Here is a 21,858-nt window from a genome sequence, read left to right as displayed (position 1 = left end):
CTTACAAAGAAGACTTCATCGGCCGTTTGTTAAAGGAAGGATCAGAAAAGACTACAAGGGACTATGTAAGAACATGGATCAGTGCATCATCAGTTTCAGGATCAGTTTCTTCCTCCATTTCACAAGTGTAAGTACGTGCGATTAAAATTGTTGCCTCGTTTACTCTAGCTTGCAAATTATGTATTTAATTGTGTTTTGTTACTCGTTAACCTGATACAGTACATGCGGTTACTCTTTTTATTCTCATATCGCATGTAAAGCCACATTGAAAACGCGACACGTGCCGCTTTGTTTACGGAGATCTTCTGAGGAGGGTTGTGTGTGTGTGTTTGTGAAAAAAGCCTTACACTATGAAGCATGTATGTGACTACTTCTATATTGTTGATTAGCTGCTGGGCATTTCACTCTGTCTCGCTGAGGGTGGTCAGTTTCGCAGCAGGCGGTCCAATCAGCGCAGATTAGCTTCACACTAAGGAGGGGTTTGGGAACAAATGAATCACTAAACGATTCATATGGGAGTCGCTGGGATAATTAGGTAAAAATAAATGCATATTATAAGACCATGAAAGTGTTTTTTGACCTTGGCATGCATATTAGACTGTTGTTGGAGACCCTTACAACCAAAATATGACCCTATTTCATGTATAATAGGCGCTCTTTAATGGTATCGCGACAACCCTAGTAATATTAACTGTAATAGACTGTAATACATACTAAAGAATTATTTAGATTTTACTACAGTAAACTGGTTTTTGTAGTATAATATGTACTATAAACTACTGCATTGTGCAAGTTATACTATTTTCAGAGATGTAAACAATAACTGTAGTATTAACTCTAGGGAACTGACTGTAATACATCCTGAATACTTCAGTCTTTACTACAGTAACTGGTATATGTGCTATAAACTGTGCAATTGGTATAGACCATTTTGAGGGATGTAAAATAACTGTAGTATTAACTCTAGAGAACTGACTGTAATACAAGACTACTTTAGTTTTTGCCGGTAGTATAATATCCACTATAAACTACAGTATTATGCAATTTATATAGACCATTTTGAGGGATGTAAAATAACTGTAGTATTAACTCTAGAGAACTGACTGTAATTCAAGACTACTTTAGTTTTTGCCGGTAGTATAATATCCACTATAAACTACAGTATTATGCAATTTATATAGACCATTTTGAGGGATGTAAACAATTGGTCCTAACCTATTTGCTGTATTAAATTTTTCCATAGCTTCCAAGAATCCAAAAATGTCCACATATTGATGAATAATGTTATGACAGCTGTTTTAACGTTAAAATATGTCTAAATTGCATCTTCTTACTGTTACGAAATAGTTTTAACAATGTTCATCGCCACATTGAAACGGTCTATAGTCGTGTTATTACCATAGCAACTAATCACAACATTAATTCAAGTAGCCTATTTTACCACAGTATATTTATCATAGTTTTTTTTTAAATGAGTGACACAGTATCTATCTATCTATCTATCTATCTATCTATCTATCTATCTATCTATCTATCTATCTATCTATCTATCTATCTATCTATCTATCTATCTATCTATCTATCTATCTATCTATCTATCTATCTATCTATCTATCTATCTATCTATCTATCTATCTATCTAAACACGTCACTTCAGGGGATGGGCGTTGTTGCACGTGTGTATTAAAGCAGTTTCGAGGTTATTCAAACAGTGTTGATTTGACTCTTGAGGCTGTTGGGGTTTTTTGCGTGCTGTACTCCTATACATATATATTTGAAGAAAACTTTTGAATTCCTGCGTTTACAAAAGTAAGTCCTAACTTTATCTTTACTTTTGCTTCAGTGTCGTGTTGTTTAATTTGAGGAGTTGTCACGCGTCGCGGTCAATTTCAAGTTTTGACGTCGTCAAGGTCGAATTATCGTCATAATTATTGAAACTATAACGGTTTATGCGTATATTCATGTTTATGAAGAGGACAGTGTGTGTCTTGAACTCTTGTTTGAGGTATTGATGTGTGAACTTTGAGGGCTGAGAAAACCACAAACCACAGCTCTTTTTACTTCAGTTCTTCTTTTAGAGTTACAAATGTGGGTTGTAGTGTATAACGTTACGCCTTAAAGTTATACTGTGTGTATATATAGATAAGGATATTTATGACATCCCATAGCGAATATCAAAAGCGAAATTGCCCAAAAATTAAGTATCTGCAGCATTTAAAAGAGGCGACACCATGTATTTATTTACTCATGTTTAGTTAAACTTTTTTTAATCTATTGTACTGCTGCATTTGAAAACAGTTCAAGCTCCACATTTTCCAGATGTTTTTAATTCCAGCTGTATGCGATTGGAGAGGGTGGGGAACCAAAGAAAAGGTCCTTAAAGGGATAGTTCACCCCAAAACGAAATGTGATCACTTTCAATCTGGGGCTATGATTCAAAATATCTAAAATCATAAATTATACCTATATACTATAAATAACATAATTTTCTATAATATTTTGTATAGTGAGAGAATTTTTTTACATAATTAAATATCATTTAATATAATATATTATTATTCTGGGAACACCTCGGGATCCCCTATGAGGAGCTGGAGGAAGTTTCTGGGGAGAGGGAAGTCTGGGGTTTTCTCCTATGACCCCAGAAAAGCGGTAGAAAATTATTGAATGAATGAATATTATTATAATAATGTAATGTAATAATAGTATTATTAAATAAAATATCCACCACCATGATCATGGAGCAGTTCAGCAGTCAAATGTATAAATTTATGTATGTGTGTGTGTATATATATATATATATATATATATATATATATATATATATATATATATATATATATATATATATATATATATATATATATATATATTTATATATGTATGTATATGTATTACAATTTTTTTTATTGTTAATTAATTTTAAGAAAACTAATCATTGAAATTTTAAAGACTGCATTAAGAAAAAACATAGAAAAGAAGATTGAGTAATGTAAAAAAACACCAAAAAAATAAATTAATTAATTAAGTAAAAGTAAAAAAGGGTGCATCAGGACTTGAGCCCTATGGCTGGTGTTGCCTAGGGCCCCCAATTTGCTAAATTCATCCCTACTTTCACGTGGTTATAAAACTTCACAAGGACAAGAAATCAGTTAAAACTCATAAAACATGTGCTTCATTTAATATTCTGCATTAATTTGTATTATTTTTTCATGTACCCTCTCTCTTTTCTTTATTTTTTCTTTTTTTTTTGTTTCTTTTTTTCCTCATTGTCTTTCTCCATGCTCTACCATTGTAATACTTCTTTAAAATTGTCATATTTTTCTTGTTACATAAAATAACATTGGTATTGTTTGTACTATACTTCTATCTGTTATATTTTCATTGTAATTGGCTGTTGGTATTTCAAATAAATAAATAAATAAATAAAGTCAAATGGCAGAAAAAATTTAAACCTTCACAAGTTGCTTTATTTCTGTCGAATAAAGATATTTTGAAGAATGCTGAAATCTTGTTACTATCGACTTCCATAGTAGGAAAAACAAATACAATGGATGTCAATGGTTACATGCTTGCAACATTTTTCAAAATATCTCCTTTTTATGTTCAACAGATGAAAGAAATACAAGGTTTGAAATGATTAAAGATTGATTTACGAACCCTTTAAATGGTTGACATACTTCGTCTGACCTGAAAACAGTGTAATCTGTAGATATCCATTAATCTTGGAGAGAAACATTATTTCAGAGCCTTTTCTTCAAACTTTTACTTGTCTATTTCTAGTGCTGTATGTGGTAATCCAATTTTTCTGCAGGTTTTTTTTATTCCTAGCCATTTGAGCCAAACAAGGATTTAGTCTTTCCCACATAAGTGGTCAGTGTGATTATCATGTGCTCTTCTTCTCATGACTTGTAACAGACTGCTGTAAAAATTTACCTTTTATATAACTATGCAATTTTTGACTTTCTTAAATAATACCTAAAACTGAAATGAAAAAAATAAATACTGTAATGCCTTATTTAGGGTGGCATGGTGGCTCAGTGGTTAGCACTGCCACCCCACAGCTAGAATGTCGCTGGTTTAGAGACTAAGCTGAAGGAAAAGGAATGAATGTCTTATGTTAAATAGACAAAAATACTTAAGCAAGCTTTAGCTGAATAGAAATAGGAAAAAATAGAACCTTAAAGTGTTAATAAAACAGTGTTTTTTGTATTAATGTGAAGACTCGGAAATTAGGAACGTAGCTTAGTTTTTATACTTTGTTTACAAAAAACCTACTAAAATAAATTCTCTCCAAAATCAACACACAAACAGAAGTACTCTATTGCGTAATTCACACTACATCCCAATAGAAATAGTTCTGGAATCTGGATGGTTGCCAGGGTGTCCTGAATGGTTGCTAGGTGGCAGCTAGAACATTACCTTAAATCTAAAACAATCTTTTTTTCCTCTATTATGTAAGATCTGCATGTAAAGTCGTGTTCCTTCAGTTGATTTACACTGTGCCAGTGTTTTTGTGATTCATGTTTCTACATCACAGAGGGAAATGTGAGGTGGGGCACCGTGAGCAGGTTTTTGAATCTAGACGTCATATTCGATACAATACATCTTCTGGTGTGAAATTAATGTGTTTTTCTGCAATATATAACCTGGGCGTGTAAACAGTGAGACGCTAAGGGTGTGTTCACACATGTAGTCCTGCTCTCAATTATTTGCCCCTTTTTATTTTTGCCATGATGACAGTAAATAATATTTTGCTACATATTTTTCAAGATACTAGTAAGCAGCTTAAAGTTACATTTAAAGGCTTAAATAGGTTATTAGGTTAATTAGGCAAGTTAGGGTAATTAGACAAGTCATTGTATAATGATGGTTTGTTCTGTAGACAATACATATATAGCTTAAAGGGGCTAATAATTTTGTCCTTAAAATGTTTTAAAAAAAAATTTAAAACTGCTTTTATTCTAGCTGAAATAAAAATAAGACTTTCTCCAGAAGAAATAATATTATCAGAAATACTGTGAAAAATTCCTTGCTCTGTTAAACATCAATTGGGACAAAAAAATTCACAGGAGGGTGAAAAAGTCTGACCGTAACTGTATATAAATAAATAAATGTGTGTGTGTGTGTCTCTGCGTTATAGGTTGAACATAATGCTAAGAAAAAACTGCTTTGATAATTCAAATTTTAAATAAGTATACAAATTAATAAGAAGATATATTCTCCATTTTATTTCTATAATACCTTATTAATTTCAAACTAATTCAAAGCAGCTTTACTAATAATAAAAGAGTAACGTGATTCCAACATTAAATCTATTTAAAGGTTGCAAAAAATAGACAAAAACCCCAAATGTGATTTAGGTGTGTTTCCATCAAGCTGTTTGAGGGGACCGACTGCACTAGTAGTGGTAACTTAGCAACCTAAAGTAAACAAGGCAAGCATAATGGAGGCAGCTGATTGGTGACGAGTGTAACGTCAGAGTTTATTTGGCAAATGTCTTTCCATCTTGCACTATTCACATTAAACCTTTTTCTAAAACTACCTCCAGCGAGCGTAAAAACGTTTTTGCAAGTGAAGGGATTTTAATTACAATCTTACATCTAATAGTAATTGCACAAAACACTAACAATTCCATAGTCGGATTGTCCACCCAAAAATGGCAACCACTAGCTCGAGCTCTTGGCTTCTAACGATGCATTAAAGTCTAATGAAGCAAAAAAAAAATTGCATTTGTAATAAGATGTTTTGCCTTGCATTAAAGAGATAGTTCACTCAAAGTTGAAAACTCTGACATCATTTACCTGCCCCTTACTTATTCCATACTATTGTGTGTTTTGTTAAGCACAGAAGAAGGTATTTTGAAGAATGTCGGAAACCAGAAACCATTGACATCCATAGAAGTCTCTATGGAAGTCAATGGTTTAAGTCTACCAACAATTTTCTAAATATATTGTTTTGTGTTCAACAGAAAAAAACCCCCAACAAAAAGACCCCTAAAAATGTGAGTAAAAGATGACAGAATTTCATTTTTGGGTGAACTATTCCTTTACAGATCACTTGAAATTAAAATAAAGTAGTTTTGAAGATTTATTTTTTGGCATTTTAGCCTTTATTAGACAGGTAGGTTAGGACAACAGTAGATTGACAGGAAGTGAAGTGGAAGAGATGGGGTAGGATCTGGTAAGGTCCACAAGCCAAGATTCGAACTCAGGACGCCTGGAGCGCTGTTGCACCATATGTTGGTGCACTAACCACTGGGCTATCGCACCGATAATAACATAAAGTTTTATTTTAAATGTTACTATATTAGTTTCAAGGATCTGTATAAGCTAGTGCTAGTCCAAAACAGTAAAATTAAGATTATTTTTATTTATTTATTTTTAATATGTATTCATTATTATTATTATTATTATTATTATTATTATTACTATTATTATTATTATTATTATTATTATTATTACTACTATTATTATTATTATTATTATTATTATTATTATTATTATTATTATTATTATTATTAATATTATTATTGTTGTTGTTATTTTGGATCAACAATTTTTTTAATGTCACCTCATATTTAGGTTCCTCATCAAATCTTCTGACCAATCAAATTCTCTCTAGTGTCTGACAGGCCCCACCCCTTCAAGATGCTTCTTATTTGCTTTTCATTTGATGTGCTTGAGCTGAACCACTCTCATTGGCCGAGCTGTGATAAAACAAAGCGCTATTGGCTATTTTTTAAAGGGGATGGGCTACTATATGCCCCGCCCACTCTTCATATTTCAGTTTAGATCATCAAATTTAAATAAAAATGCCCATTTAACAGCACTTAACAGATTTTTTTGAACATTCTGCTAAGGGCCTATGAAAAATGGTTGTTGGTTAATTTTGACACATTTACAGCTGAGTTTACAAATGTGAAAGCAGAATTAGTTTATTTATTTGTGTAGTGAACTGTCCCTTTAAGATCTAAATGCAGCTCAGTGGAGTAGAGCAGTATCCGCCCCACTCATGTGCACATATTTGCCAGCTGCTGGCTCTATCTTTGGCTTTAGACCGAAGATCTCCTACACAGCTGAATAAGTGGGCACATACCTAACCACAGAAAAGTTTAATGTCTTTTTTATGCCAGCAAAAGTTGCTTTGATTTGATCAAATGTACAATAGCAGAGTAATCTTGCAAAATATGAATGTATTTAAAATAATTGAATATACTATAAAGCGCAATTTGCATAGTATGCTAAAGTTTCAATAATCAGTGTCACATGATGTTTCAGAAATCATTTAATGCACATGCAAAAAGGATTTTCTCAGTTTTTGTCTTGTTTCTAGTCTAAATATCTAAAAAAAAATCTTAAACCAAGAAGTATTTTCTAGACCAGCATAAAATATTGTTTTGTTTTCAGAAAAAATTATCAAACTTAAGTGAGTTTTTCCTTAAAACAAGCTAAATAATCTTGTTTTTGGTTTGAAATAAATCTGTATTATCCCACTGGCAGATTAGTTTGAACAAAGTATAAAAAGTGTTTATTTATTTAAACAGCATTTATTTATTTATTTTGCAACATTATTAGCTGTCACTTTTGAACAGTTTGATGCATAACTTTTGAATAAAAGCAATTGTTTCTTTCAAATGTTGGCAGTTGTATGCTTGGAAGAGCTGGTGTTTAGTGTGCAGGGGTCGTAGGTCGCTTGATTTAGCATGAACAGATGTGTGTGGGTATTTAGAGATGTAAATGCCAAGCATTAGTTTGCATTCTAGCATTCTAATCATAGCTGTCTTGAATGATATATTCTAAACATCCATAAATCTCTGATACACGACACCCATTGGTGCTTAGAGGTTGAACGTTTTTAGCTTATGAGATTTAAAGAGAGACCCCATTTTAATCTTCATTTAGTTTCAAACCAGCAGCAAATTTGGGTGAAACAAATGAAAGAATTTAGTGTTTTTTTGGTAAATTTCTGACCCTCCATTTGAAAATATCTCCATGCTCCAAAATTAAAACAAATCAAGTTATAAATCAAGTAGATTTTTTTTAATTAAACTCTGCTAATTTCTAGTGTAGATTTGTCCATCTGTCGGGTTTTGTAGATGTTATGCATCACTATATGGGGCATACGGATAGGATATGTGTTTATGGATTATTAATTCATTCATTTTCCTTCAGCTTAGTCCCTTATTTATCAGGGGTCGCCACAGTGGAATGAACTCCCAACTATTCCAGCATATGTTTTATGCAGCGCATGCCCTTCCAGCCACAACCCAGTGCTGGGAAACACTCATACACTCTCACATTCACATACATTCATTCACTACTGTCAATTTAGTTCATCCAATTCACCTATAGCGCATGTCTTTGGACTATGGGGGAAACTGGAGCACCCAGAGAAAACCCACACAAACATGCAAACTCCACACAGAAATGCCAACTGGTCCAGCCGGGACTTGAACCAGAGACCCTCTTGGTTTGAGGCGACAGTGCTTTGTTTTGACCGCTGCCTGCTGACCAGTCTTTATAATAAATACGTCGTACCTCTGTTGCCACCCCCGAATCAATACACTTAGAGTCCCTTTTTCAGTCCCTCTCTTTTTGTAAAAATTGTATAGTTTCTTAAGTCAGGGTTTACAGGCTTAAGATCAGTTAGAAAAACACATGCAATAAAGAGCAAAAGTCTCAGTTTATTTTGTCTGGGAGCAAAATCTGACACATTAAAAATGCCACTTGTGATGTTCTCCTTTGACTAAAGCTCTCTGTGAATCTCGTCTCGCCTTTTGCCTTCAGGACATTAAAGCTTTTGACCTCTTCAGTCTTGTGTTTAGGAAATTTAGTGGCTCTTTGGCTGAATTGTGTGAGTACAGTCATTGACTGAACATTTGCCCCTTACAAGAAGAGTCAAGCTAGATGAGAGTCATCAATCATGACTTGTGAAAGTTCTCATGACACCACAGTTCAGTCTTGTAATAAATGCTGATTTCCTAATTGAATAAAGCCATCAGAACAGATGAGTCGTGCATGCTGTTTTGTCCCGTAGACTGTCCTGTGACTGGAATATCTATAGTGGACAGTCTGCAGGCTTCAATGGCTTACAGTCATTCAGAACAGCATTGCAGACATTCTTGTGCTGCACATGCTTACATAACCAAAACATGGTGTGTGTTTGACTGTTATAATAGAAGATGAAGAGCTTTAGGTGTTTTTTAGCTCATTTTTAACAACTGATGCACTCTGAAATGCACTAGTAGTGCACTAGTTTGCAACTGTGTTGTGAATGAAATAAAGGCTCAATTATAATTGTACTCGATAAAAGGGACCAAAGTATTAAGAGTTGCATTTTGAAGCTTTAGCATATATAAAAACACAGGCAGGAATCAATATCAACCTCTTCACACAAAAAAATCTTGCTCTTTTAAATTTTTGAGTTGAATCAAATGAACTTTTCTAGTCATCTATCAATTAAACTGACTACAAATATTAAAGTTAAACTTTTCATAATGTAAAAATGTTAATTGAAATCTGATTAACGTGTTAAAAATAAGTTAAAGTACCATATAAACATTAGCTGTCATGACTTTTTGACATATATAAATATTTATATATATTTATACAGTGCATAAAGGTGACTTTTTGATGTTTATTGGTGTTCTTTCACTCCAAACAAATCACGAAAAGAGCTGAGAGATATGACACAATGCATAAATGCGCATTAAACTTTGATATTTAGCTGTTTACACTACCTGAAAAAGCCTATAGTCTAGTTTTAAGAACAATAAATAATAACTTGACTTTAAGTTGATCATTTGGTATCAGAAGTGGCTTATATGAAAGGTAAAGGCCTCTAGATTACGCTTATTTTACCAAAATAAAATATGATCATGCCTTGATTTTTAATGATTTAATTAGGACAGTAAGGTCTGACTTTGCTTAGACAAAAGTCTTGTCATTTAACAGAAATAATGTACAGTATAGAATATAAAGTCATGCTGCAGTGGAAAAAGAATGAATATTGTGTCTGACTCCCATGAGCTTGGAGGACTGCATCCACACATCTCTGCAATGACTCAAATCACTTATTAATAAAGTCATCTGGAATGACAAAGAAAGCGTTCTTGCAGGACTCCCAGAGTTCATCAAGATTCTTTGGATTCATCTTCAATCCTCCTCCATCTTACCCCAGACATGCTCAATAATGTTCATGTCTGGTGACTGGGCTGGCCAATCCTGGAGCACCTTGACCCTCTTTGCTTTCAGGAGCTTTGATGTGGAGGCTGATGTATGAGGAGCGCTATCCTGCTGAAGAATTTGCCCTCTCCTTTGGTTTGGAATGTAATGGGCAGCACAAATGTCTTGATACCTCAAGCTGTTGATGTTGCCATCCACTCTGCAGATCTCCCATTCTGAATGTAACCCCGAACCATGACTTTTCCTTTACCAAACTTGACTGATTTCTTAGAGTCTTAGGTCCATGTGGGTTCCAGTAGGTTTTCTGCAGTATTTGTGATGATTTGGATGCAGTTCAACAGATGATTCATCAGGAAAATCTACCTTCTGTCACTTTTCCAAATGATCAACTAGAAATTAGGTTAATATTTGTTGCTATTACAACTGGGATTGACGACAAGACTTTTGTCAGGTAGCATACATGTATTTGCCACCACATTACAAACAAACACAGAAAATTTCACAGTAATGCACTGCAGAGACATATATGTGTGGTTTATATTGAAGGCAGTGAGATTCAGAAATACAAGCAGCTGCTTAATAAGAGATTGGAATTTGATAATTGTGAGAGGTTTTGAGAAAACAGATGAAACCATGTTACTGAGATGGAAGGAAAGCACAGGGCCATTTGGAGGGAAAAACAGATGGCTCCCATTTTCAGTGTTTATTCAGCGTCACCAGGACAAGAATGCATATGCAGTGACAGCATTTCTGTTCCTCCTTGATTTAATCTCTAATAAAAGCATACATTTTAAAAGGTGTAGTAACTGATATTTAAAAAAAACAGTGTTTAAAAGTGGAGACGACTGTGCCGAAAAGCGTTGACTGAAACAACTGAGATAGAGATGATGGAGAGAGTACAAAAAAAAATATCCGAGGAACATAATTTAAAAAGAAGGTTTAAAAGGTTTATATTATTTATATATCGTCAGAGAGCTACAAAGTAGGAACCCTGAGTTGCTTTTTTTTCTTCTAAATATATAAGTAACATTTTAGGTCTACTCCTAAACCACCTCCTCAAGCTTTGGCTCAAAAATTGTGTCTGTAAAGTAAGATAATGTACTCTGAATGACTTTGCACAGATGTCGCCTGTGTTGCATAGCTTGTACATTAATGTGGGGTGGAGGAATTGTGAGTATTAAGGAATGTTTGTTATGCTGTTTTTAAAAATCAGAAGCTTTTTTCAGAAAGCGTTTAGTGCACATTTAAAGTCATCCTAAGGCAGATTTGTTTGGTTGAAGCGTAAGCTGCATGTTTAAGTTTACAGCTCATAACTGAATGGGCATTTACTTTAACAACACTGTGAAGAAAAGCAGATGTTTTTTTCCACAGTCACTTTTACTTCTTCTTTATGTAACATGGGAGATAGCCCCTATGGTATGCTTGGAAGTTTGAAGGGGATACCATACATCTACTAAAATGTGCTTTTTACATAAATGCAAGTAAAGTGTTTGCATTTATGTTTCATAACTTGTTTGATACTATATAAATATATTTTTATAGTGAAAATATAGCTGAAATAATGTTCCATTGTCATTCGTAGCAGATTTATTCATGTAAGAATTGAACCTAAATTTACAGTTTCAAGTAGTTAGATTTTAGTCGGAAATTTTGTTAAATGGTGTGCCCACAAGTGAGCTCGACAATTAGGACTTCCCGATGGCCCGGGGCCAGCTTGCGAGACACTCAGGCCAGTGTACAGAATCGGGCCGGTGCTGCCTTGTCACAAAAGTCTGGCTGCGACTGTCTGTCAACTGCGTGCAAATACAATCTTAGGGTGCTTTCACACATAGATGTTTGTTTTGGAATCTGTCTCATTTCCCCCGTTAGCGTGGTTCGATTGGCATATGTAAATCCAGCAATCGCGCTCGGCTCTGCGCCAAATCAATCAGTCCAAGATCGCCTAAATGAGTCTCTGCTCGATTGCTAAATGGTCTCTGCTCGATTGAGTGGATCAATTGTAGTGAGACCAATCCAACGAACTAATGACCCAGGCTATATCACAGTGTATTATGATTGTGTAAAAGCCATTTATATGGCTATGTGAAGAGAGAATGATGAGTAGGGCGAGATGTCATTTCTACAGGCAAATGTGCGTTTCATGTCTAATACGAAAGTGAAAGCATGCTGCAAATATTACTGAGAGCTGTTTATCCATTAGGAAAATTGACCGAAGTTAGGATCTGAAAGTATTTTTCCATATTTTAATCTTATAATATGTTGTATTAGGCCTTTTGTTTTGTTCATTTCTGCACTGACAGCTCGACAGAAAGATCAACATTGATCTGCTTCATGATCTGATGCGGTCTCGGTTCATATGCTGTCTCTCCATAATTCTAGCCAACGTTTCATTAATAGATTGATTAATTCAATTGATACATACATTTTTACAAAACCTGACAACTGAAATGAGGCTCTGTATGAGAAAGTCTGACCTCGCTGATTTATATTTGGTGACAATGTCTGTGGGGTTGTTAAAATGAAAGTGCACACTTTCGCTTATAAAATATTCTAAACACAACTGGTCAAAAGTTTTGGGTCAGTTTGATTGTTAAATATTTTAAAATAAGCTTCTCCTGCTTTATTTCATCATAAATACAGCACACATTGTAAAATGTTATTGCACTAACTGTTTAAAAGTAGTTCATCATTTAATTCAATTTATTCCAGTGATTTTTAAAGATGAATTTTCAGCTTCATTACTCCACTCTACAGAGCCACATGATCCTTCAGAAATCACTCTATTATTTATTGTTGTTGTTGTTGTTATTATTATTATTATTATTATTATTATTATTATTATTATTAATGGTAATAGTAATAAATGCAATAATGACTAGAGAAAGAACTTTATTTGAAACTACAATCAGTTGTTTAAAATTTTTTATAAACATTTAACAATTTAACATTTTTTTTTACATTTAACAAATGTTGCCTTATTGAACTGAATAATTTTCCTTAAAAAAACCCATGAAAAGTAAAAAAAACTGACCCCCAACTTTTGACCAGTAGCAAAATATATATTATATATATATATATATATATATATATATATATATATATATATATATATATATATATATATATATATATATATATATATATATATGTATGTATATGTATATATATATATATATATATATATATATATATATATATATAATATATATAATATATATATGTATATAAATATACACTATCAAATTTAGTTACATCACAATTGTATTTTTTTTATATTGTCAGTTGTATAAAAAAAGTTATGCTGTGGTGACCCCTGATAAATATGGGACTAAGCCGAAGGAAAATGAATGAATGTTTCACCTGGTTTCCCATATATGGCATAATTTCAGGAATGTGTGTAATCCAACGCTATCTCACACCAATTTGTAACGTTTTGTCTTTGGTCTCATTCGTACATTTTTTACTTTGATTTTTATATTTAGTCTGATTTTTAGTTTGATCCCAATGATGGTTGGGTTTAGGGGTGGGACTGAATTCGTATAAAGCGTAATATCGTTATGTTTCCTCATGGTCAGCTGGAACCTTATTTCTTTTTGTCAGTTTAGTGGCTAATTCGTACAAATTCAGTTCAGTCGTATGAAAACTTATGATTTTTAAAAGGAGGCGTGGCACCAAACCCAACCCCTAAACCCAACCATCATCGGGGAATGATAAAATCATGCTAAAAATGTACAAATGAGATTGTACTAATTCATACAAATTATCCACTAAATCAGTGTTACAAATTGTCATGAGATGGCCTTGTCATTGGTGTTTTTTCTAATTAGTCTATTCTTGATTTCTCCTGCACAAGTTTTTAGCAATTTTTCATCAAATGTTTTTTTACGATTGTTTTCCAGGATGCCAGGAGAAAGACAGTCAATCCGAGATAACTCTGCTGTCGGCCGATTCCATGGCGTTTCAGCAAGGAATGGAGAGGCCGTCGCGGAGAAACCCAGCGAGGGTAAAACGAAGAAACCGGAGAGCGGCTGCCGGCGCTGGCTACGAAAGGCTTGTCCATGCTGCTTACGCCAACAGAGCAACTCTTATGATTTAACCAGTGAAGCGGATGGTGTTGTTGCTGGAAATAATGAAAACGAACAGCCGGCATCTCCAGTGTCTGTCAGTGTAGAAACGAATGTGGATGGTGAGACGATCACACACAAAAATTACCTGCTTAATATAAAAAATGAATGAATTATATAAGGAACAAGCCAAATTACACTGTTTTCCCCATCAGATTTGTCTTTAGCGGTGCGTTCTGTGGATCTGCTCAGCCGGAAAACTGACCGGAATAAGAAGGAGCATCACACGGATCAGTACTGTGGAGATCAGCTGATCATCCGCAGAGGACAGACTTTCCAGATTGAGCTGGAACTCTCACGACCTTTCAACTCAAACACTGATAAACTACACCTGGAGCTGAAGACAGGTGAGGGTGGAGGTCTGTCTGTCTGTCTGTCTGTCTGTCTGTCTGTCATTCTATTTATCTACTGTTCTATCATTCTATATCTGTCTGTCTGTCTGTCTGTCTCTGTCTGTCTGTCTATCATTCTATATATGTCTGTCTATCATTCTATATCTGTCTGTCTATCATTCTATATATGTCTGTCTGTCTGTCTGTCTATCATTCTATATATGTCTGTCTATCATTCTATATCTGTCTGTCTATCATTCTATATATGTCTGTCTGTCTGTCTGTCTATCATTCTATATATGTCTGTCTGTCTGTCTGTCTCTGTCTGTCTATCATTCTCTATATGTCTGTCTATCTGTCTCTGTCTGTCTGTCTATCATTCTATATATGTCTGTCTGTCTATCATTCTATATATGTCTGTCTGTCTATCATTCTATATCTGTCTGTCTGTCTGTCTGTCTGTCTATCATTCTATATCCGTCTGTCTGTCTATTATTCTATGTCTGTCTGTCTGACTGTCTGTCTGTCTATTATTCTATATCTGTCTGTCTGTCTGTCTGTCTGTCTGTCTGTCTGTCATTCTATATCCGTCTGTCTGTCTGTCATTATATTTATCTACTGTTCTGACATTCTGTATCTGTCTGTCTGTCTGTCTATCATTCTATATCCATCTGTCTGTCTATTATTCTGACTGTCTGTCATTCTATTTATCTACTGGTCTGTCTATCTATCTATCTATCTATCTATCTATCTATCTATCTATCTATCTATCTATCTATCTATCTATCTATCTATCTATCTATCTATCTATCTATCTATCTATCTATCTATCTATCTATCTATCTATCGCTATATTGTTCTGTTGTTCCGTCCTTCTACTGTTCTATCTAATGTTTTATCATTAGTCATCCATCCATCCATCCATCCATCTATAATATCAATCCATTCATTTATAATATCAATCCATCCATTTATTCATCCACCATTCATATTGTCATCCATCCATCCATCCATCCATCCATTGTCTGATCATTTTATTCTTCACATTTGTTCTCAAATCATCTGTGTGATCCTCATGTTGTGATTCAGGAGATCTCCCGCTGGTGTCTAAAGGGACGCACATCATCATCCCGCTGGTGGAGGAGCTCCAGGATGAACGCTGGGAGGCCAAGATTGTGGAGCAGAACCTCAACCGGGCCAAGCTGTCCATCAACTCATCTGTCACTGCTGTTATCGGAAAATACACGCTGACTGTCGTAACCCAGTGTCTGAAGACAAAGGAATCTACCACACACGATCCTGAAAAAGACATTTACATGCTCTTCAATCCTTGGTGTGAAGGTAAGAATAAAAGAGTTTATTGCAACATAATTAACATGCAACGAAAACCTACTGTTCAACAAGATGGTTTACCACTTGTAAGAATAATTTGTTCAGGAATTTTACTATACTGGGGAACTGAAGGTTATTGATTCACTCAATTGAATCATTTCAAAAGAGTCATATTTTTGGGGATCAGAATATTTTTGTTGAGCTGTAAATGCTTTTAAATTTTAATTCCAAAAATAATCAATTTAGATTCAGTGAAACAAATGTTCACACGATTCATTTACTTTGGAATCAGACTAAGGTAGTTGGTCTGTATGTTTCTGATTCACTAAAATTAGCATGATGATTGGAGTTTAATTACACGAGTTAAATTTTATGGTTTTGATTAAAACAAACAAGATAATAAGAGATATTTGTTCAGTAATTGAATTGCACTTGTTGAAATCAATGGTTTTGATTCACTAAAAATAACCAGTTCATAAGAGTCATTTGTTCAGGAATTGGATTACACTATTTAAACTCTTATTACCTTATTAACTTTATACCTCTTATTAAAGAAAATAAGAGGTATTACTTCAAGAATCAGACCACAGTAAATGAACTGTAAATGATTCACATAATTGAACTGGCTCATAATAGTCATTTGTTCAGGAATTAGACTAGGTTTTTGATTCAGTAAATGAACATGATCTTGGAAGAGTCATGTGCTCTAAGAGTAATTTGATCAGGAATCCACAAAAGATGAACTGTATGTTTTTTATTCACTAAAAATGAACTTGCTCGTAAGAGTCAACCGGATCATAAGAGTCATTTGTTCAGGAATTGGATTACAATATTTAAACTCTTTGTTTTGATTCTTCAAAATAAACTAGAAAATAAGAGGTATTACTTCAGGAATCAGACCACAGTAAATGAACTGTAAATGATTCACATAATTGAACTGGCTCATAATAGTCATTTGTTCAGGAATTTGACAAGGTTTGTGATTCAGTGAATGATCATGATTTTGGAAGAGTCATGTGCTCTAAGAGTAATTTGATCAGAAATCCACAAAAGATGAACTGTATGTTTTTCATTCACTGAAATTAACTTGCTCGTAAGAGTCAACCAGATTTTAAGTCATTTGTTGAAGAATCAGACCACAATATATTGACTATATGTTTTCGATTCACATAAATGAACTGGCTCATAAGAGTAATTTGTTCAGGATTTTTGACTACACTGGTTTAGCTGTAGGTTTTTGATTTACTAAACTGAACCATCTCAAAAGAGTCATGCATTCTGGAATCAGACTATATTTGTTGAGCTGTGTATATGCGTGATATTTTAATAGACTAAAATAATAATAGGCTCAAACGAGTCATTTAGTTGGGAATCAGAACACAGTAGCTACTCTATACATGTTAGATTCACTAAAAATAACCAGATGTTTAAATCATTTGTTCTGGAACTGAATTATAGCTGAGTTCTGTGTTTTTGATTCGCTAAAAAGAACCTGATCATAAGAGTCATTTGTTCAGGAATAAAACCATAATAGATGAACTGTATGTTTTTGATTCGCATAAATGAACTGGCTCATACGAATCATTTGTTCAGGAATTTGACTACACTAGTTGAGCTGTTTTTTCATATCTGATTCACAAAAATTAACTGACATTTAATTTATTTGTTCAGGAATTGGATCACACTATTTGAGTTCTGTGGTTTTAATTCATTAAAAAGAACCAGTTCATAAGGAATCATAAGGAAGTTCATAAGGAATCAGACCACAATGTATATATTCAATTTACTAATAATAATAAAAAAAGACTCATTAGATTAATTGGTTTGAGAATCAGAATGCACCAATTGAGTTGTATACGTATATTTGATTCACTAAAAAAACTGACCACATGAGTCATTTGTTCCGGAAACTTACTGCACCTGTAAAAGTGAGAACTTTCCATTAAAAGAAAAGCTTCATGCTTATGTTTGCCATAGTACTCTTCATCATTGTCATCATCACAGTTTGTTCATAAAGTGCGTTGTCACATTTCATGAGCTCAAGCTTGCGTAGATAAATGATGACTGTACACTAAACTCATCCATTGACGGAAAGCCAACACACTCCGTCACTAAATCCTGTCTGGGAAACACTGGCATATATTTAGCCTAAAATATTGCACAGGCAACTGTTAACGCAGTGTAACAGGAGGGTGCAAGTTTTCTCTTGTGGCCCAGTGACTTTTCATCAGCCTTCGGGATGAACTCGCATCAGAATGAACGTCATCTTGCAATCCATTTGTGTTGCAACAGGTCGGATTAACAAACGCTTTGGCTTTGCTTCAGCTACTGGCTATAACTCAAAACTAATCTTGCCTGTACATGAGTTTGATTAGTTTTACATCATCTCTGTGCCAATGCCTAAGGTGCTTTATTTCTAAAGTATACAAATTTGGCTACAAATTTGACTGGATGTAATACTATGATTGTTTTTAAATGTTAATGACAGTCAAATGACTAAAATATTAATATATATATTATAATAATATTAATATTCTGCCATAACCCAGCAGGCACACAACATCATAATATGTTAATATTAGGTTAGATTTAGGTCATGACGTCAGGTGACAAAAATTAAATGTCTAGCCAGCGTTAGACATTTAACGACGTTATTTTGACGTCTAATAATGACGTCAAATTACATTGATATTTGGTTGATTTTAGGTTGTGTTGGAAAGTGACCAAAATCAAGCGTCTGATAGATGTCATAGTGGTAACGTCCACACAACATCAAGCTGTAACATTATTGGACGTTCATATTTGGTTGATTTTAGGTTGGACATTGACATCGTCTGACGTTGGGTTTTAACATCAACACGATTTTCATTTCCGAACAAAATACAACGTCCCCAGAACGTTGGGGTACAATGTCAATATGACGTCATGTTGACGTCCTGTGCCTGCAGGGAAGTTACTCACAATTCACCTGTTTCAAACCTAATGAGTTTCCTTACATTTCCCAGTGCTGGGTTGTGGCTGGAAGGCTGCTTAAAACACATGCTGGAAAAGTTGGTGGTTCATTTCGCTGTGGCAACCCCTGATTAATGCAGGGACTAAGCCGAAAAGAAAATGAATGAATGAAAATAAATGAATGAAAGAATGAGTTTCCTTACTCTGTCAAACACAAAAGGAAATATTTTGAAGAATGTTGGAAACTGGCACAGGCCTGTAGCCATGGTGGGTTCAGGTGGTTTGAAAGACCCACCTCTCACTGACAAAGGTTTAGAATTTGTGCCATACATCAGGTATTTTTTTCTATTTTGACTGTTATATCACAATAAATGAAAGCTAGCTCTCTGCAACTCTCCCATGTTTAACCACTGAAGCTAAGCAGGGCTGCAGCTGATCAGTACCTGGATGGTAGACCACATGGGAAAGCTAGGTTGCTGACGGAAGTGATGTTAGTGAGACCAGCTGGGGGCACTCAAATTGCAGTCTGTGTTGGTTCTAACACCCCACTATATTGATGCGGACTCCATACTGCTCAGTGAGCGCCCTCCTTCGGATGAGATGTTAAACCGAGGTCCTGACTCTCTGTGGTCGTTAAAAATTCCAGAATGTCCTTTGAAAAAGAGTAGGGGTTTAACTCTGGCTTAATTTGGGGTCAACAGGAAATCTATTTAATCACTTAAGGGTGAGTATTTAGCAATGTTTACGTCTAAATATGTGAATTAGAATTATGCGCAAAACTAACAGATTGCATGAATCATTTGCAAATAATGTTGAGTTTCCATCCAATGAGTCGAAGTGAATAAAATCCTCATTTACTGATAAAATACCACCAAATATCAAAAAGAAAAATGAAATTGTAATATTGTTCTTAAAATGTTTTTTTTTTTTTAATTAAAGCTGCTTTTATTCTAGCCGAAATAAAACTAATAAGACTTTCTCCACAACAAAAAATATTATAGGGAATACTGTGAAAATTTCCTTGCTGTTGATCACTTGGGAAATATTTGAAAAAGGATAAAATTCACAGGAGGGCTAATAATGTTGACTTCCACGTCACTTGTGTACCCTTTTAAAGTGAAATAAATGACTTTTTCAACTTTTTTCGACATTCATTTAAGGCATAGGTTTGGTTCTTTTACTCTTGTTAGTTTCCAGAGTGTTGTTTTTGGGTGGCTCTGAATGCCGGGGATGTTTGTAAGGGAATGGAGAGGTCTGCCAGATCACCTTTTTCTCCAAAACACTGTAATCTTTTCTCCTCCGCACTGGTTTGTCCAGCAGCTCCACCTCATCTGGCGGTTCACATGTCAAACACTTGTAGATCTTTCCCTCCCTCCTTCACCCCGGGCCCCTTCCTGTCATTCTTCACTTCACTGCTTTCTTTCAGCCTGTTTGTTTTATAACACTACATTTATTATGCCCTGTGCTTCAGGGTCATTCCTGTGCCGAAGAACACACTGAACTCTCTAACTCTGCAGAAATGTGTTTATTTCTGAAAGTATTTCAAAAACAGGGTGTAGCTGATTTTTAGATATACAATCTTAAAAGAAGATCTAAAAGTTCTTTATAGACGTTGATGGTGTCATGAATAAATACATGTAATCTTTTTGTTCCACAAAAGGCAGTTTTTTTTGTATTAAAATGTTTGTAAAATTAAGAAAAATATTTACTGAGGTTCTTTTGGGAACAAAAAATTGGTCTTTACAAAATTTTTTTTGAGTGAAACATTTGGGTTGGATAAAACTGATGCTGTGTTCACACCAGACGTGGCATGCGTGAATAAATTAATGATATTCTTGCGTAAATATCTTCGTGAACATTTTGAGTTTACTCACATCAAATTCACTTCACAATAGATGCGGATTTGCATCATGGGCGGGGCTTCTGTCTGGCCGGTGACTCTTTGTTGCTTAGTGGCTAACAAGGATTTTTATTGAGAGATTAGCTGTGCTTTATGTGCTTTAGGAATGCTAAAAAACAGTGTATTTTCTTTCGGAGCCGTGTCTGAATCCACTAGATCCTTTCAGAGGTGCACCCAGCTCTGTAAGTTTATCAAGTCCTCCATATACTGTCCCTGGATGATGGAAGCTTTCAGTGGTGCTTCAGACTTTTTTTCAGACTTTTGTCAGGTGTCGGCAGGAGGATTTCCCCTCGGGACACCAACAACAGGCCCTACGTCATAATCACGCCCTTACAAGAGCAGGTTCGTGATTAGTGAATGCGGCGCAAATGTCCGCTAAAATTCAGGTTTTCCAACTAGAGCGAATCGCGCTGCAGGATGTCTATTGGCGTTTTTGCATTAGGCTTGGGCGATATCCAAATTTTGATACCATCAAACCTCCTCCCTATTTTACCTCTGTATACGGTATTACCGTGCATAATAAAAAAAATGATGATGTAAGGCTCAGACAGCGTCACCAAACTGTTGGCTTGTGCCTAAACCATTCAGAAACTGAATACCGTATGTGCGTCCTTAGGTTCGCGGTCACCTGTTTGTTGCACTACTTGCAAATTGTCTTGTTCATATTAGAGATCTACGCGGGACATAAATTTTAAAGAGGGGGGGGGGTATGATGTGTTTGTGAACAGAAGAGTATAAACACACATACGTAGTCACACAGCACATAGCACCACCCTCTCTCTCATACACACACACACACACACATAGACAGCACCAAGCCAGCGACGCACAGCATCACGCTCTCTCTCTCTCATTCACACACATAGACAGCACCAAACAAGCGACACACAGCATCACGCTCTCTCTCATTCGCACACACACACAAACACACAAGCACACACACATAAACAGCATCCACGCTCGCTCACTCGGGAGCAGTATTGTTAGACCGCCTGCTCCCGTTCAAACTACACCGGAGTCACCAACTGCTC

General features: G+C 34.9%; 1 protein-coding gene across 1 annotated transcript in view; it reads left to right on the top strand.

The window, feature by feature from the left end:
* The first annotated feature begins 1,699 nt into the window (after positions 1-1,699).
* Positions 1,700-21,858, top strand: part of tgm1l1 (transglutaminase 1 like 1) — a 43,950-nt gene continuing 23,791 nt past the window's right edge. Inside the window, exons 1-4 of the mRNA XM_056445525.1 lie at positions 1,700-1,809; positions 14,087-14,373; positions 14,467-14,658; positions 15,733-15,984. Of these exons, the coding sequence (XP_056301500.1) occupies positions 14,088-14,373; positions 14,467-14,658; positions 15,733-15,984 (730 nt within the window). The 5' untranslated portion in view covers positions 1,700-1,809; position 14,087. The remainder of the gene's footprint in view (positions 1,810-14,086; positions 14,374-14,466; positions 14,659-15,732; positions 15,985-21,858) is intronic.

The sequence above is a fragment of the Danio aesculapii genome, chromosome 2 (assembly GCF_903798145.1).
Source record: "Danio aesculapii chromosome 2, fDanAes4.1, whole genome shotgun sequence".
In the NCBI taxonomy this organism is placed as follows: domain Eukaryota; kingdom Metazoa; phylum Chordata; class Actinopteri; order Cypriniformes; family Danionidae; genus Danio; species Danio aesculapii.
This window is presented reverse-complemented; position numbering and strand designations above follow the sequence as displayed.